At 41.6% G+C, this 18,920-nt stretch overlaps 1 protein-coding gene across 1 annotated transcript in view; it reads right to left on the bottom strand.

Annotated features, from left to right (window-relative positions):
* LOC139376583 (protocadherin-15-like) overlaps positions 1 to 18,920 on the bottom strand; it is a 185,551-nt gene that overhangs the window by 113,711 nt on the left and 52,920 nt on the right. Inside the window, exons 9-11 of the mRNA XM_071119336.1 lie at positions 12,864 to 13,034; positions 2,546 to 2,654; positions 1,858 to 1,970 (exon numbers count right to left, since the gene is read on the bottom strand). Of these exons, the coding sequence (XP_070975437.1) occupies positions 1,858 to 1,970; positions 2,546 to 2,654; positions 12,864 to 13,034 (393 nt within the window). The remainder of the gene's footprint in view (positions 1 to 1,857; positions 1,971 to 2,545; positions 2,655 to 12,863; positions 13,035 to 18,920) is intronic.

Here is an 18,920-nt window from a genome sequence, read left to right on the forward strand (position 1 = left end):
ATAAAACCTAGTGGTCAAATAGGGAAATGGTTCCAATAATTTTTTCACTATTCATTTTTCCCATAGGAGATTTTAGAAACACATAAAATAAGGGCTGGGTTTCGTGTAGGCTTACTCTGGCGTGAGGTAAATCTCTTTAGGACAAGGTGACTTTTATCAATATATTCACCTGTATTTACCCCCCAAAAATGTAATGCTAATTAGCTGCTAATGTGGCTATCATAAAGAACTGATGCCATGATGAGACAAGACTGCCGAATCGAGGCATAGGTAAGAATCTCGGGATTAACTATCGAAGGTTAACTAAATATAGTAATTTTATCAATTGGACACATTTCTTTAAATGGACAATTATGTGAACTGTCTTGTGCAAGTTTTAATTTGACACAATACCTGTTAGCAAAGGTGTCAGCTAGAGATGACGTGCAGGAGCTTGCAGGGATTTGTAGTCTTGCATGATGTCTACTTTGATGTTAAATAGCATTTTTGAATCTGAGAGTAAATAGAGCTGAATATTTTTATCAAAGTCACCTTGTCCGAGAGAGATTTACATGGTTATCAAAACATCCCTCCAGGATAGGCCTACACAAAATACAGCCTGTATTTTACGTTTCTAAAATCCCTTATCGGAAGAATAAATGGTGGAAAAACGATTGGAACCATTTTCCTGTTTGACCGCTAGGTTTTATGGGTATTATGACACCTCCACTGTGGGGCTCTGCACAAGCTGTATTTGCAGCCTGGCAAGTTCCAACTCAATGAAGCCTAGAAAAAAACTTTCCCTAGTTTCCAACACACACAGATGCCTGTAGAAAGATAACCTGTTTTTGTTTTTTTGCCTTTGTAAAAAAAAAAAAAAAGAAAAGAGAATGAGCTTTCTCCCCAAGAAGGATTTGCACTCTACACAGTACCTGTCCTTGGACAGGGCAGACTGTAAATGGGGTAACTGCTGAGCTGATCTCTTCCTGTGGTGGGCCACCTTTCTCACTGTTAACACAGTCGTTGTGCAGGAGTCACTTCTCATTCACCCAGCCCAGTCTACCTGTCATGTGAGAGGGATCTGTCCAATATCTGGGGGGTAGCTGCCTGCTCCTGAGCTCAGGCTAGGACGGAGGGAGAGGGGAGGGCACTCACCGCTCACCTTCCCCTCACCGACTCCTGAAGCAGAAAATCTCTCAAGCATGTTGCTGGTTGATACCGCTACCAATCTGGCCGTCAGCATGCAGCAGCGCGAGCATGACACTACACACACACACACACACACACACATCTAATTCAAACACTACACACTGCCTGACTATTTAATTCACACACACACTGCATGCATGCATATCTATGTCACACATGCAAGGTTGAACTGAAACCCCCTACATATGAACACAGTGTCATATAACCCATAGCTTGCACTGGGCTCTTTCCTCTTTGATCTGGAGTCTGAGACACCTGTAGTACAGGAGTTTCCCCCTGTGCCGATAAGGGAGCTTTATCTATATAAGCTCATGTCCATACTCCCCCCTCGGAGTGTGAGGATCCTTGTAGCATGCAGAATGTTCCTAACGGATCACCGCCCTCTGGAGTTTAAAGCAACAAGCCTCGTCGGCAGTTGTGTGTGTGAGATACCTGACTCATCCTGATGGGGGTTTTAGCACCGCTCACTGCCTAACCTGCTCTCTCACACACACACACACACACACGCACGAACGCACGCACGCACGCACACACAGCCAGTCCATCCCCAGTCTCTGCCTCTCTCTCTAGCTGTGAATTATTGGATCATTCCCCCTCTTATTCAGAATGAAAGACCATGATCTTGTCACGAAGACAGCATGCCTGGATACAGAGCTTTATTCTTATTACCTTGATTACCAAGTCAAATCTTTGATACAGGTCCCTGTTGAGTGGTTTGAGGAGCTTCAGCTTGGCAGTGGTTCGGTTGAGAGAGAAGAAGTCGGCGTACTTCTCAGGCTTACCTAAACAGGGTACAGGGAAATAATTGACCGTCATGTTGAAGGTCAGGGGAGAAGTTGGAGGCTTTATGAAAGTAAGTGCCTCTATGTTTCACCATTTTCTTTAATGCCCCTTGCACTACACGAATGTGAATGTAATTCTAATGAAAAGTCTTGAAAAGACTCATAATCTTTAGATATCATTTCATATTGTCAATGTATGTCAGAAAATATAAAAATATCAGGCATCTCCTTACTGGCCTCCCAGAGAGCCGGGGGAGCGAGATGGGAGCATTGCACAGTAGCATAGTTCCCTACAGCCCTGCACTGTCAGTTCTCATCTCAGCTCTCCACAGGTGGCCCCCTGCTCCCCTTCGCCAGAAACGCATCCCATCCTCACCCGCCTCCTTCTCGTCCCTCCATTGCATACTCTCTCCCTCCCTGCCACCACCATCAGCCTTTCGGTTAGAGCTGCACTGCCGAGCCCCCACAACCACCACTCCTTACACTGGAGATAGCTATCCCCTCTGCATGACCTGGCATGGGAGCGGTACAGTGGTGACGGAATATAGATGACAGCAGTGTTGACGGGTACCTACCAATGAGGATGGAGTAGAGTATTCCTGGCCTCTCAGAGGGAGGCTGGATGTTCCTGTCCTGGTCCACGGCCTGAATGATGGGCGTCACGTTGACAGGGTTCACTTTGCTCTGAAAGGAAAGAGTAATGGTTAGTTCTATCTGTCAATACTCAGAAATGAGCCATTTACACAGTGTGGGATGCGGGGGCTTCCATTCTTAATGGGATAAAAGGCTGGCGAAAAGAAAAGTTGGAGAATTAATGCATGGTGTGCAATCTCCACCAATTAGTTACCTTTGGGTTTCACAGCAGCGACAGCAACATAATTGCCGTGTTTCAGTTGTACCTTTAAGCATCATGGTCAAAGCAGAAATTATGTAGATTGTGCCTTCTTGTTTTGCAGTAAAATGTCTATTCATAAAACAGTGAAAACTCATAAGCTGGATGATGTGAGGAAGGAAATTATTATATATAATGTGGACCTCTTTATCACAGCACCAGTCACAAAAAGCAATAAACTGCAGACATTTGTTTCCTCCTGAAGCAACATTTATTTTAGTCATTTAAGAGGTTGAAACCACAAGAGAGAGAGAGAGAGAGAGAGAGAGAGAGAGAGAGAGAGAGAGAGAGCTGAGGAGAGGGAGAGAGATTGAGAAAGAGTTGCAAGAGAGAGAGAGAGTGTGTTTGCGAGAGAGAGACTCCAGAGAGAGAGAGGGAGAACTGGAAGAGAGAAATAACGATATGGAGTGAGTAACTGGTCCTTCACTCCAAGTTTCCCCAGCCTAGGGGGAGGAGTAAATTGTCTACTCCCTGTCAGCTCGTCTGCATAGATGTGCAGAAGCACAAGCACCACGCCGGCCTAGTCTCAGTCCCAGTAAATAAGCAGCTCATTTATAATTCAACTCTACTCAGAGAAACCAAGTGAAACTGCTAAAAGTGAAGATGTTAGCTGCCTGGATGCCTCTACAATAAGGCTCTGGGATAATATGTGTGTACCTGTGTGTGTGCCTGTGTATCACGGGCTTGTGTGTCAGCATTAGCCGTACAGAGACCCTATTGGGTAATTGTGATCCCTGTGTGCTGGGAAGAAGTCTCAGGCAGCTGCTGTAAACACATACACAGGTAGGACCATATGCTCTGGGGGCTGGTTGGCAGGAAACTGCAATTTGTGACAAACATTGACGACAAATCTGTGACGAGCTGGAGGAGTAGACGCTGTTTGTATGAAAAGTAATTACAGACATCTTGGTTTCATTACCTGGTAGAGTATCAAGATAACAAGGAGGCAAGACATTCATACCAGCAAACGTAATATAGCCACCTGGAATAAAGCATTAGATTTAAAAGTCAAGTTCTGCATCTCCAAATGGAAGTAAAGCCTTTTCCTCCTATCACTGTTACCCATTGTCCTTGATCATCATGCTTCACACAGCCCTATGAGTAGTCATTAAGTAGCGGTGAACATGGTCTCCTCTCTGCTCTGTACATCTCCCGCCTGGCTCATCATGGACCGCTGGTAACAGTCTGAGCATGGACCTTTGGCAATGATTTATCTCTGTGGGGCCCATTGTAATCTCAGCACCTGCAATTACAATGGCTCCAGTATGACTGCAGTAAATCTAATGACTCTGTGGGGTCCTCTCCTCGGTGGACAGACAAGCTATGATGATACTCCCTAAGTCAGCCCTTAGTCACTAGCAGTATGATAAGGAACTACCCCAGTTGGCAAATAACGTTCTGAGAACCATATGTTTCTTAGAGCTTGGTGAGAGCTTGGTTGTCCTTTGGTTATTTTGCATACAACCGTTCCAGAACTGTCTGAGAATGGTGCAGGCTAGTTGCTTGGCTTTGAAACATTCTTAGGACATTGAAGGAAATTGACCAAAAAAAAACTTTTGTTGGGCAATTTCATTAATTTAACTGAACGTTTCCTAAAAGTTCAAACCTTGGGAATGTTGTCAAATAGTTCAGAGAACGTTAAGAAGCAACGTTCTCCTGTGGGAATTTCAGTACAGGGCTGGGCAGTATACTGTGTTTTACTATACTGTGTTTTACTATATGAATGCAACGACCGGTCTGGGTTTTTACTTGACCTTCTATAACTGTGTTTCAATGTCTGGTTTGTTAAATTTGATACGCTATTCTGCCGTGTGTAGCACGTTTTTATAGTTTACTCCGCTACTTGAGTCATCTCTCTCCTCTCCCCCCTCTCTCTCTCTCCATGCCGCTTCCCACACAGACCAAGCCCTGGCCCCTGTCACTCAAGGAGCACAGTTGTTGTTGCTTGACCATGAGACCACCTGCGGTCAATCTGCATGGTCAATGCAGCACATACAACATGATGCTGATGATCAGCTTCTTAATATACACTGAGTGTACGAAACATTAGAAACGCCATCCTAATATTGAGTTGCACACCTCTTTGCCCTCAGAACAGCCTCAATTCATCGGGGTATGGACATTTACAAGGTGTCGAAAGTGTTCCACGGGGACAGTTGTGTCAAGGTGGCTGGGTGTTTGAACCGTTCTTGATGCACACGGAAAACTGTTGAGTGTGAAAAACCCAGAAGCGTTTCAGTTCTTGACACACTCAAACCGATGAGCCTGGCACCTACTACCATACCCCGTTCAAAGGTACTTAAATATTTTGTCTTGACCATTCACCCTCTGAATGACACACATACACAATCCATGTGTCAATTGTCCCAAGGCTTAAAAATCCTTCTTTAACCTGATGAATCTACACTGATTGAAGTGGATTTATCAAGGGACATCAATAAGGGTTCATAGCTTTCATCTGAATTTACCTGGTCAGTTTATGTCATGGAAAGAGCAGGTGTTCCTAATGTTTTGTACCCTCAGTGTAAATCCACAGGTGTTCTATAATTACACTATTCGTTTGTGCATCTTACTCTCTGTAAACAGTTAGTCTTTTCTTAGCAAAACCGCTAATGCTAATCAGCTGGCTAGCGAGATAATAAATGCACTGAGTCAGAGCAAACGTAGCTAGCTAATACAGCCTGATACCAGTGATGGTGTAGGCCCAAATCCGCATGTTGTTTGTGCAACAGTTTCTTCTAAATCAAAGAGGAATAGGTGAAGCATGAATATGTTAGCTACATCAAGTAGCTAAGAGAGAAAACATTTAACGTAGCCAAAGATTATAGGGTCCCCTAGGAAACCACGACCAACAGTTTGATTCCTACCCTGTCACAATAACTCCTCCCGGGCTTTTTCATTGGTTATCATGTCAAACCACACTGTATTCATAGTGCCCACTCTTATAATCTAACTATATGATTTAGAACATGATCCATTAGTTTTTTACACTGCTGCTACGCTGTTTTTCAGTCACCTCACCCCTACCTACATGTACAAATGACCTCGACTAACCTGTACCCCCGCACACTGACTCGGTACCGGTACCCCCTGTATGTAGCCTCGTTATTGTTATTTTGTGTTACTTTTCATAATTCTTTACTTTCATTTATTTGGTAAATATTTGGTAAGCATTTCATGGTAAGGTCTATATTTTCGGTCTACATGTTGTATTCATCGCATGTGACAAATAAAGTTGTGTTTATTCTTCAATCAAGTTGAATTTTGGTTGGAATTGAGTTGATTCAAGGCAAGGGATTATAATTTTGATGATGCGTGATACTTAATTTAGAAGCCTGTATGAAAAAAGTAGAATGTCTACTCTAGGTCTGTCCTTTTCTTTAAATGGGACTGCAGCAGGCCGAAAATATTTGTGTCCGACTGACTATACACTAAGAAATGAGAATCCCTCCATGGTTCTTTGGGAAGAGTGGTGGTTATTTGTGGAACTATACTGACCCAAAGAACCCTTGCGCCCTTCAATGGTTCTTTACAGGTCAAAAGTATTTCCTATTTTAATGATAATTAAAATGTAGGGGTGGTGGCTCATTAGAATATTTTGGGGTGTGGTTTGTTCACAACTCTTTTTGTCCAACCGTGAGTGAGAGTGTCATTCCAGTTTCTCTCATCTGTTGCAGTTTGTTCTGTATTACTATGGACAGTGACAGTGTCTTGTAAAAGACTGGTGTATGGCCTTGTGTCAATTGTGAAAGCTTTATTAAGTCAGTAGTCCTCAATTCTCTCAGGGACCCCCAGCCATTCCCCCAGCCATTATCTAAATAATATTAACAATATGGCTAATAAACCCAAATAAAAAAATATATATGGTTCTACAAAGATCATTTGAGATTGAGAAGGGTTCTTTATAGAACCATTCTCCATAAAGGTTCCATAAAGAACCATAAAAAATTGTTCAATATAGCCCCACACTAAAGACGAATGGTTCTATATAACAGGCATGTAACCATAGCAGAACCCTTTTTTGGCCCTACATAGAACCTTAGGAAAGAGTTCTTTGTAGCACCATGCAAGTTCCATTTAGAACCTGATGAGCGTGGTTCTTTATAGAACCTTCAAAAAAAGGTTCCATATAGCACCAAAAAGGGTCATGCTATGGTTAAAAGCGAAATAACCAGTTATATAGAACCCTTCGTCATAACAATGTATATTTCACGGGACTGAGATACACAACTAGGCATGATGCCAAATGAATGTGTTTACTTTGATCTGATCGACAACGTAACGACGACTCCTCGGCAGACCGGACAGAGTCCTCCGCTCCGTGGTCCATAAATCAACGATTGACTGAACGTTAGCTGGCCGTTTTAAAGGCTGAACTAGAGGAAGATTGGCTTTTGGAGGGATCGGTTGAAAAGCACGGGAAGATTTTGTTCGTGTAATTAACCGAGGATGGATTCTCTGTAGGGGTGTGATCTGTGATGGCATAACGAACGAATAGCAGCCCTGTGCTCACACCTCTACTCCCACTCAACCACAGGAGGACACGCCAAAAGACTGCTCTACTCTACTCTGATGAACCCAACCTTCCAATTAAACAGCTTACAGACTCCTGTATGATACATGGTGAACACTGACAAAGAACTTACATCAAAAGACTATCTGGCATATTTTGACGTGATTTGCAATTTCAGCACCTGTGTTCAAAAATCGGCTAATTACCCATGGTGAAGCACAGTTTAGCAAAACAAACGACTTGCATTATAGATTTGAATTACTTGTCTGTTCACATCTTTATTATTAGCTACATCTTATTCCATCTTTACATTTCAGCCTTGGAATAAATGAGCCAGTGAATGAATATATTGCATGCAGCCGACTTTCCTTTCCATTTTATGCACACCCGTCACAAACAAAACAATTACGCTCCACTCAACACTGGGGTACAACACTTTCCAAGCCCCCTGTTGTAATTGTCAACAGACACCAGCAGTAGCTTTACCCACAGTTCCCTCGGTGCCATTTCTAATCTGATATCTGGGCTCTGATGGTATGTTCTAGATCCTATGTTCTAGATCCTACCGACACCAGCTACAGAGGATGTCCAGAGTGCTGCTGTGTATGGATGGGGGGGAGAAAAAAATTGTTGAATTCACAGAGGACACAGCATTGGAGAGCCACTCCAGCCTCACCACGGATGTTCTTACTGCTCCGGAGAGGCTCACTAGCTCTCTGCTATGGAGGGATATAAAAAGGCGGAGTGATCAGCTTGTCTTGGGGAAAATACCTCCACTCCAGTGGAGGCTGGTGGGAGGAGTCATAGCAGGGCGGGTCATTGTAATGGCTGGAATGGAATAAAAGGAACGGTATCAAATGCATCACACATATGGAAACCACATTTGACTCTGTTCCATTCATTCCATTACAATGAGCCAGTTCCTCCTATATAGCTCCTCCCACCGGCCTTCATTCCTCCACTCTCCTATCCTCTACTTATGAGCATTCTCCCTGGGACAAGAGGGCCGACCCATGGCTGCTGCTCCTCAGAATGTCTCACTGTGTCCTGGATCCTCGGCGGAGAAGTGTAAGCAGAAGTGTAACTTTGGGACAAACAGCTAAAGGAGTTTTTACAATCTGGCCTATCAGCTGTTTCGCCATCTCTCCCTCCTCCTCCTCTCCAATCACAAGCTTAGATTTACTTGAGTGGTACTGAGAAGAAATAAATAAGTTGAAGCCTTATTTAAATGTTTCATCAAGCACCGACGAAGGAGATACGAGAGGCACATTTAGGAGATAGCAGTTGAGCTCCCTGACACAATTGAGAGGACGTCTGAGAGAGACAAGAGGAATAGAACAGGACTTCATCATTACAGTGTGAATCCGAAATAGCCCCCTGGGAGTGATGGGATTGATGGGGATGGCATTCTTGGAAGGATGAGGAGGTGGGGGTGTTTTGAAGACCTGATAAGAGGTTATGTTGCCATTGCCACATCATACATAGTCAGAATCAGGGCCCCTCACATAATGTCATCTCTCAGAGCACTCCTAAACCATGTCCTTGAGTGCGTTCTTGCTGGCGTAAAAGTCTAGCCCCCAGCCTCCCAAATCAGTGGCGTAAACTTAAGGCTCCTATTACCTTGTTCTGTCATTTGGCTGCAGGGTGTTGAAGGATCTCAACGTAAGCTAATTCTGTTTTCGTAAACTGTAATTAAAAAGTACAAATATTTAGCTTTTATGTGGATAATGGTGTGTGTATATAGATTGTGTATAGGCTTGTCTCCCAAATGGATCTTCTCTTTGTGCCAGACTGCGTTCAAGTGACTTCTGTTCATTTTTTCCTGTATGTATGTATGTATGTATGTATAGTGGGGCAAAAAAGTATTTAGTCAGCCACCAATCGTGCAAGTTCTCCAACTTAAAAAGATGAGAGAGGCCTGTAATTTTCATCATAGGAACACTTGGCAGAAAAACATCATAGGTCCCTTTGCAGAAAAACAGCCCCAAAGCATGATGTTTCCACCCCCATGTTTCACAGTAGGTATGGTGTTCTTTGGATGCAACTCAGCATTCTTTGTCCTCCAAACACAACGAATTTAGTTTTTACCAAGAAGTTATATTTCGGTTTCATCTGACCATGACATTCTCCCAATCTTTTTCTGGATCATCCAAATTCTCTGTAGCAAACTTCAGACGGGCCTGGACATGTACTGGCTTAAGCAGGGGGACACGTCTGGCACTGCAGGATTTGAGTCCCTGGCAGCGTATTGTGTTACTGATGGTAGGCTTTGTTACTTTGGTCCCAGCTCTCTGCAGGTCATTCACTAGGTCCCCCCGTGTGGTTCTGGGTGTTTTGCTCACCGTTCTTGTGATCATTTTGACCCCACGGGGTGAGATCTTGCGTGGAGCCCCAGATCGAGGGAGATTATCAGTGGTCTTGTATGTCTTACATTTCCTAATAATTGCTCCCACAGTTGATTTCTTCAAACCAAGTTGCTTACCTATTGCAGATTCAGTCTTCCCAGCCTGGTGCAGGTCTACAATTTTGTTTCTGGTGTCCTTTGACAGCTCTTTGGTCTTGGCCATAGTGGAGTTTGGAGTGTGACTGTTTGAGGTTGTGGACAGGTGTCTTTTATACTGATAACAAGTTCAAACAGGTGCCATTAATACAGGTAACGAGTGGAGGACAGAGGAGCCTCTTAACTTCTTCGAAATAGGGGGCGCTCTTTTAATTTTTGGATGAAAAACGTTCCCGTTTTAAACAAGATATTTTGTCACGAAAAGATGCTCAACTATGCATATAATTGACAGCTTTGGAAAGAAAACACTCTGACGTTTCCAAAACTGCAAAGATATCGTCTGTGAGTGCCACAGAACTGATGTTACAGGCGAAACACAGATACAAATCCAATCAGGAAGTGCCACATTTTTTGAAACCGCCTCATTCCAATGACTCCTTATATGGCTGTGAAGGAGCTAGGAGTCAGCTTACGTGTTCCAAGTTTTCCCCAAGGTGTCTACAGCATTGTGATGTATTTGTAGGCATATCATTGGAAGATTGACCATAAGAGACTACATCTACCAGGTTGTCGCTTGGTGTCCTCCGTTGCAATTATTGCATAATCTCCAGCTGCAGTATTTTTCCGTTTCCTTCTGATGAGAAGCCAACTGCCACCACTGATAGATTATCGAATAGATATGTGAAAAACACCTTGAGGATTGATTCTAAACAACGTAGCCATGTTTCTGTCGATATTATGGAGCTAATTTGGAAAAAAGTTTGGCGTTGTAAGTGACTGCATTTTCCAGTCTTTTTCTTAGCCAAACGTGATGAACAAAACGGAGCTATTTCGTCTACACAAATAATATTTTTGGAAAAAAATGAACATTTGCTATCTAACTAAGAGTCTCGTCATTGAAAACATCCGAAGTTCTTCAAAGGTAAATGATTTTATTTGAATGCTTTTCTTGTTTTTGTGAAAATGTTGCCTGCTGAATGCTAGGCTTAATGCTATGCTAGGCTATCAATACTCTTACACAAATGCTTGTGTAGCTTTGGTTGAAAAGCATATTTTGAAAATCTGAGATGACAGTGTTGTTAACAAAAGGCTAAGCTTGTGTTTGAATATATTTATTTAATTTAATTTGCGATTTTCATGAATAGGAAACGTTGCGTTATGGTAATGAGCTTGAAGCTATGATTACGCTCCCGGATACGGGATTGCTCGTCACTAGAGGTTAAAGAAGAAGTTACAGGTTTGTGAGAGCCAGAAATCTTGCTTGTTTGTAGGTGACCAAATACTTATTTTCCACCATAATTTGCAAATAAATTCATAAAAAATCCTACAATGTGATTTTCTTGATTTTTTTCCTAATTTTGTCTGTTGAAGTGTACCTATGATGAAAATTACAGGCCTCATCTTTTTAAGTGGGAGAACTTGCACAATTGGTGGCTGACTAAATACTTTTTTGCCCCACTGTATGTATGTATCTGTGTTTGTATGTATGCATGTATGTATGCATGTATGTATGTACAGTATGTATGTGATGCATAATGCAGAGAACACTGGAAGAATTATTATTATTTAATTACCATGCTGAGTTATAGTAATGTTTGTTTGTGTGTCAATTAATCCCATAAGGGATGGGTCGCCAATTGACGATGTGACACAAAAATTTGGTGAGGCTCTTAGTGTACCACTGCCGTCTCAAGGTCATAGTTTGACCTGTAACTCTATCTTTCTTAGGAAATTGCCTAATGTTTGGAAAAAATGTCATTTTTTAAACTTTTCTGCAAAAATGTTGCTTGGTAGTATCAATGGAATGGACTGACAATGGCATTGGCCTGTATTGCAGTACTACTCAAGGACTTTGTTTTTGTGCAGTCTGGGATTCAATCGCCGGGTGTTTTCAAGTCATGAGTGATAATAACTAGACTTTTCTAGATTAATTTAAGGCATTTTAATGGTGTTGCCTGGAAAAAGCAATTGTCCTTGTTTCTGTGAGTATCCATTTTACATTTGGATTAGTAATACTTTAAAGGAATCACTGATTCTACTCAAGGTAAGAGAGCCCAAAGTGTAAAACTAATTACCTGTGAATTATCTGTCCTGTAATAGCATTTCCATGCTTCCATGACTCAGCCATTTACTTCTGGTAGACTTTGATCAAGAGAGACTGCCTACCTAGATCAGTGAACACAAATCAATAGAACTGACAAGGAGATATGTTGATAATCATTCTACATGAGAAAACACATGTCACGCTGTTTGGAGTTTAAATCTAATCTAGTCGAAAATACTTCCATACACAGTAGCCCTGACAAGTCAACGGGATTCCTCCAATCATAAGAAGTGTCTGTCATCTGTATAGAACGCCACAATGCATTCACAATAGCAAACCACTACTGCTATTGTGAAAGACTAATCTAACGCTGGGTTGGGGAAGTTCTGTTGGATGGGGGTCAAAGGAGAAATGTTTGTCTTGTTCGGTCCTGTCACTTGTTTCTTTGTCCATGTGTACCTGTCTTACCAATAACAATAAAAAAAAATGGGATCACGAAAAAAACTAAAACAATAGCGCATCAGTGGTCGCTAATGTTCATAGTCATTCTCATCATTTGAACTTGCATCATCATGATGAATATCCTTGAACAACACGTGAACACTGCCCATGAATCTAGCATAAATCTATCGCTATCATAAATCGAATAGCCCTGCGTATTCAAAGCCATAATCTTGGAAATGAGCTTAAAAACAGAGGAAATCACACTGAGCCTCGTGCTTTATATTAATATGAGCGCACCCATGCTGCTGACATAAATGGCTCCTGAGGCTGACATACAAACAGAGGCCCAGAGAAGCCAAGCTGTCTCTCAGCTACCTCTCTCCCAAACGCTGGGAGGAGTGAGCTGCCTCTCAAGCAGCCCTGTTTGAATAGAGGGACATGTCAAATGTTTCTACTCAGCAGGGGTTCTAGAGCTGGGGCTGGTCTGCAGTAACACTTACTGGGTCAGTGAGCTCCAGGATGTGGGCCCGGTAGGTGAGGGGGCTGCAGTCACGCGTGTTGTCGACCAGGGAGCAGGGCAGGAACATAGGCCCCAGGTCATCCCCATCCAACACGTCTACGGTCAGGGTGGTGGTGGCGGTGCGTCGTTCGTTGGGGTACGGGGCGCGGTCCTACAGGGGGAGATTATTATTTACAAAATTGTATTGATCCTTTATTTAACCACATTGAGATTGAAATCCATTTTCAATCCAGAAAGCTGCATACATATACAGTGGGGCAAAAAACGTATTTAGTCAGCCACCAATTGTGCAAGTTCTCCCACTTAAAAAGACGAGAGAGGCCTGTAATTTTCATCATAGGTACACTTCAATTATGAAAGACAAAATGAGAAAGAAAATCCAGAAAATCACATTGTAGGATTTTTAATGAATTTATTTGCAAATGATGGTGGAAAATAAGGATTTGGTCAATAACAAAAGTTTCTCAATACTTTGTTATATACCCTTTGTTGGCAATGACAGAGGTCAAACGTTTTCTGTAAGTCTTCACAAGGTTTTCACACACTGTTGCTGGTATTTTGGCCCATTCCTCCATGCAGATCTCCTCTAGAGCAGTGATGTTTTGGGGCTGTTGCTGGGCAACACGGACTTTCAACTCCCTCCAAAGATTTTCTATGGGGTTGAGATCTGGAGACTGGCTAGGCCACTCCAGGACCTTGAAAGCATCTTACGAAGCCACTCCTTCGTTGCCCGGGCGGTGTGTTTGGGATCATCGTCATGCTGAAAGACCCAGCCACGTTTCATCTTCAATGCCCTTGCTGATGGAAGGATGTTTTCACTCAAAATGTCACGATACATGGCCCCATTAATTCTTTCCTTTACACGGATCAGTCGTCCTGGTCCCTTTGCAGAAAAACAGCCCCAAAGCATGATTTTTCCACCCCCATGCTTCACAGTAGGTATGGTGTTCTTTGGATGCAACTCAGCATTCTTTGTCCTCCAAACACGACGAGTTGAGTTTTTACCAAAAAGTTCTATTTTGGTTTCATCTGACCATATGACATTCTCCCAATCTTCTTCTGGATCATCCAAATGCTCTCTAGCAAACTTCAGACGGGCCTGGACATGTACTGGCTTAAGCAGGGGGACACGTCTGGCACTGCAGGATTTGAGTCCCAGGCGGCGTAGTATGTTACTGATGGTAGGCTTTGTTACTTTGGTCCCAGCTCTCTGCAGGTCATTCACTAGGTCCCCCGTGTGGTTCTGGGATTTTTGCTCACCGTTCTTGTGATCATTTTGACCCCACGGGGTGAGATCTTGCGTGGAGCCCCAGATCGAGGGAGATTATCAGTGGTCTTGTATGTCTTCCATTTCCTAATAATTGCTCCCACAGTTGATTTCTTCAAACCAAGCTGCTTACCTATTGCAGATTCAGTCTTCCCAGCTTGGTGCAGGTCTACAATTTTGTTTCTGGTGTCCTTTGACAGCTCTTTGGTCTTGGCCATAGTGGAGTTTGGAGTGTGACTGTTTGAGGTTGTGGACAGGTGTCTTTTATACTGATAACAAGTTCAAACAGGTGCCATTAATACAGGTAACGAGTGGAGGACAGAGGAGCCTCTTAAAGAAGAAGTTACAGGTCTGTGAGAGCCAGAAATCTTGCTTGTTTGTAGGGGACCAAATACTTATTTTCCACCATAATTTGCAAATAAATTCATTAAAAAATCCTACAATGTGATTTTCTTGATTTTTTTTCCTCATTTTGTCTGTTGAAGTGTACCTATGATGAAAATTACAGGCATCTCATCTTTTTAAGTGGGAGAACTTGCACAATTGGTGGCTGACTAAATACTTTTTTGCCCCACTGTAGTTTCACATGAAACACAACCTGGAGTGTAGTGGAGCGGGCTCACTTTTTTCAATTTGAGAATGCACGGAGCTGGTAAAACTATTTCTGGAAAATGTATTTGGATACATTTGAAATAAATGAAATGCATTTACCACTAAAATTCCATGAAAAACAATAGGTTGACAAACCAAATAAATATGTACAGCAGCCTAGAGGTAGGTAAATGATTCCCCGTCTTCTTTCTGGCAGCAGTGAGAATGATGAAGAACTATAGGCGTGTATGCACTGAAGAGGCCATTCGGAGGCTTGACCACTTTGGCCAGTCAGAATGTTGAATAAAAAAAATCTAAATTCACTGTGCGTCTGCCTTGATGTTCATAAAACTCCACGGACCCCCTCTTGCGAAGTGGAACCCAGAACGATATGTGCCCACTTAGTTATGGCAACATTGTTCCGCCGAGGACACCCAAACCAGAGTGGCCACCGCAAAACCCAAGGAGCCTGCCCCTCTCTGGATGTTGCTGTAGCCCTGCTTGGGATATTTAGCCCACACTGGTTAGTTGTTGAGACACAGGGCCTGTTTTAGCTTGGTGTGTCGGGGTGAGCAATTGGAAATGTGAATTGGGGGAAGTTGGAAGTAATAATGCATTTAGGTTATAGTTTATTGAGATGCATAAATACACCACATCAAAAACTTGATTTTATGGCTGTTTTAAAATTAATTTCCTACAATTCTATGCAGTAATTATTTATGTTCACTACCCGGTCAATTGATATTGATAGCATGTTTAATCTATGCAAATACATTATATGAATTGATAGTTCACTTTTTATTCTGTAATAGGGTATATTGTAGCCATGTATCAAGCTAATCAAATCAAAGTATATTTATGATACAGCGTGTAAGCTACACAATACAATGAAATGCCTACTTGGAAATAAAGCTCTCCTAGCAATCTATATGTATTTGTATTTATATTAGGCTATAGTCTACAAATGGCTATACCACAGTCTTAGGTCCTATTAGGCTGTCCTTCAGCACCACAAGTTGGTTCAACATCTTTAACATCATTCCGCGATCCTGGGGCTGTCCCTTTCAGCACCAACGAAGGCTGCTTCAATCGCTTGAAATGACATTTCATCCATACTGATCACTTATTATTATTATTATTACAAATAGAAGATGATCACTTCTCACAATGGTGCTCGTTTAGTAAAGTTAGATCAAAGCTGAATCAAATGTCTCACAAGATCACATAATGAGGAATTAGCATTTTACATAACAGAACCAAATAGAATATCATAGTAAGAGTATCATAGTATATTCTATAATTGACTGATCTAAAAGAATAGCACCACACTACTCGACACAACACAACATAAAAGAACTATGAATGGAAGTTAAAACAGTGCAAAGTGCATCAGAGAACTTAGATTGCACGCTCTCAAACCTGATCTAAAATGGTCAAACAGCCCTCCTATCTGGGATGTATAATCATCAATGAGAATAAAATGATCTTGTTTTAAGTCCTTTTGCGAAGTGTTCCTAGATTATGGGGCAGCAATCCTAAAAGCACTCTTCCCAATCTCTGTTCTTGTGTTCGGAACAGTTCTGTGAATATATTGGCAGCTGCCCTAAAATTGACTTCTAGACAAACATTAAGGCCTACTGTACCAATGAGCCTATCGCCTTACAGTTAAGGATGGCCATCCTGCTAACTGATATAAGGTACGGTGATGTGTAAAAGAGCTTTTGTGTTGGTTCCAAATCTTAAAGCAGCGTGGTAAAGTATATCTAGTGTGTGCAGGTAAGACCCCAGGGCATTCGTGTACAGAATATCACCACAGTCCAACAAAGGCAAAAAAAGAGTTGCTGTCTTTTCTAGCTTGAAATGAAAAACAAGACTTGTTTCGAAGTTTAGGCTTTTCAGTGAGCTGTTGAACGCAGAGCTTTACAAAGACAGCGTTTCATCGATGTGAAATCCCTAGTATTTGTATGATGATGCCACCTCTACTGGCATGTTTTGCAAAGGGACTCTCTGAGGCAGAGTAGAGAATTGCTTTCTTGTTCTTGAGAATACCATTCGTTTGGTTTTCTGTGAATTTATGACCAATTTGAGCTGAAAGAGGTTATGTTGGACAACATTAAACGCTTTCTGCAATTTGAGAAATGCCAAATCTAGTGTGGGAGCCGTGCTATAGATGGTGGTTTCATTTGCATATAGATGACAGGGGTGGATATTAGTAACTGAGAATTTAAAGCAGGGTAGGCAACTAGATACAGCCGCAGTCCGATTTTTATCGGAGCAGATGGTTGGAGGGGCGGAACATAATTATAATAATTTGTACACTGCAAATTGACCACAACTAAGCCCAAAGAGAGATTGTATTTGAAAATAACAATAATTTCACATTGATACACATATCTATTATTTTATTTGTGGGAATACTTGAGATCAGATTTCCTAAATTAAAACACATTTTTAGCTAAATTCCTGGTGATTTAACAATGACTATTATTATATATATCTTCTTACAAAAATCTTAAGGGGGCCAAAATAAATAACTCGCGGGCCAGTTTTGGATGTTGCCAACCAATGATTGAAAGTATATTTTTGTCTGTCTACCTTCATCCGCAGCTGGGTTGTTCCACAAAAAAAAAAGAGTGCCTTGTTGCATCCCTTTAATTTTGTAAGTACAAATTGTGCATTTTAAAAGCCTGCTATATCAGATGAAGTGCCCTTTAATACAGACCACATGGAAAATTCTATAAAATCAGATGTTTCATAGGAATAAAGTTCAACATCTTGACATGTTCCTCCTGTGCATCCTCTCTGGCTTCTAAGAAGATTTGAACCCATTACCACAACATCTCTCCACGTTTTCACCATCATTGTAAAGACCAAGATAGTTATTTTGTTACTTTTTACAAAGTCCTTCCTGAAGATGATTATTTACTTAACGTGATTAGAGATTCATTTTAAGGTCGACCCTGGCACCTGAGCTGAATTCCGTTTCAATATGGTGAAACCTTTTTTAAATGATACGTTTTTGAAAGAAATATTGAACATCTAACAGTCAAATCATAGTGTAAAAGTAGGTGAGCTGGTTCTACTCCTTTTAGCCCTTTTCTGGCGTTTTGTGGTGGAAAACTGAGCGGGTCGGCCTAACACGTCAACAATGTTACCCATACTGTAGCTAGACAGGCTAGAAATGCTTTCACAATACACAAGGGGATTTATGGCTTACTTAAGATGAAAACGTCCACCCTGTTACGGTCAACGCTGTTACTTTACTTGGCACTTAATAGGCTTCTTTTTTAAACATTTTTTTACTTAATAACCTCCTGAGATGGGAAAACATGTTTTCTATTAAGTTGAACATGTGCTCTTTATGACTGAATGTTAAAATTAGGGGAAATAAATATAACCATAAAAAATACAATTATTTTATTGCTCGTGGCCAATCCTCAAAAAGGGTTTTAGTTTTTGAGATACCCCTACCCGAGGTAAAACAAAACCACAACCATGTTTTTTCACATCTCTAATATTCATGAAATGGATGATTGTGTAAAAATATTTTACTGCAAAAGTGGTTAAATTGATAGATATTGTGACACCCCCTAAATTCAAACAGTGCAGAATAATGTCTGGCTGGAGGGGGGAGTGACCACATAAACTCATGTAACACAAACTGTCAAGCTCTGAAATTGCTCAAATTAAGTAGTCAAACAAACAGCATTAGGATATCTTAATGCATCTTGAAAATATAGACCAGTAAACACTGAGATAGAAGAAGCAGAAATATCAACTATGAATATTTATGATGAATGTTTTTTGTTGTTGTGGCTATTGAAATCTAATCGGCTCTGGGCAGAGACCGCGAACACTGTAATTTATTTTCAATCAAAGGGTACCTCTGTGGATTGGATGTTCCAGCCTCTTTCAATTACGTTAGGGGGCCAAATCCATTATGGCGTCCAGAATCCAATATGGCTGCCACAATACCATTAAATGGTGTTTTAATCACCTGTACATGTTTTAGATCTTTTAGATTTGTGTACTTACTTACTTAGTGTACTATGTCAGTGTAATTCCACCATGGTTGGGAATCCAATAGGCCTCCCACAATTACACTCAAATAGCTTGGTCTGGATATAAAAAAGGAAGCAGACTTCTTGGCATGCATGGCAACACCAAGTATTCCAAGTC

This window comes from Oncorhynchus clarkii, chromosome 20, assembly GCF_045791955.1.
Source record: "Oncorhynchus clarkii lewisi isolate Uvic-CL-2024 chromosome 20, UVic_Ocla_1.0, whole genome shotgun sequence".
Classification (NCBI taxonomy): Eukaryota; Metazoa; Chordata; class Actinopteri; order Salmoniformes; family Salmonidae; genus Oncorhynchus; species Oncorhynchus clarkii.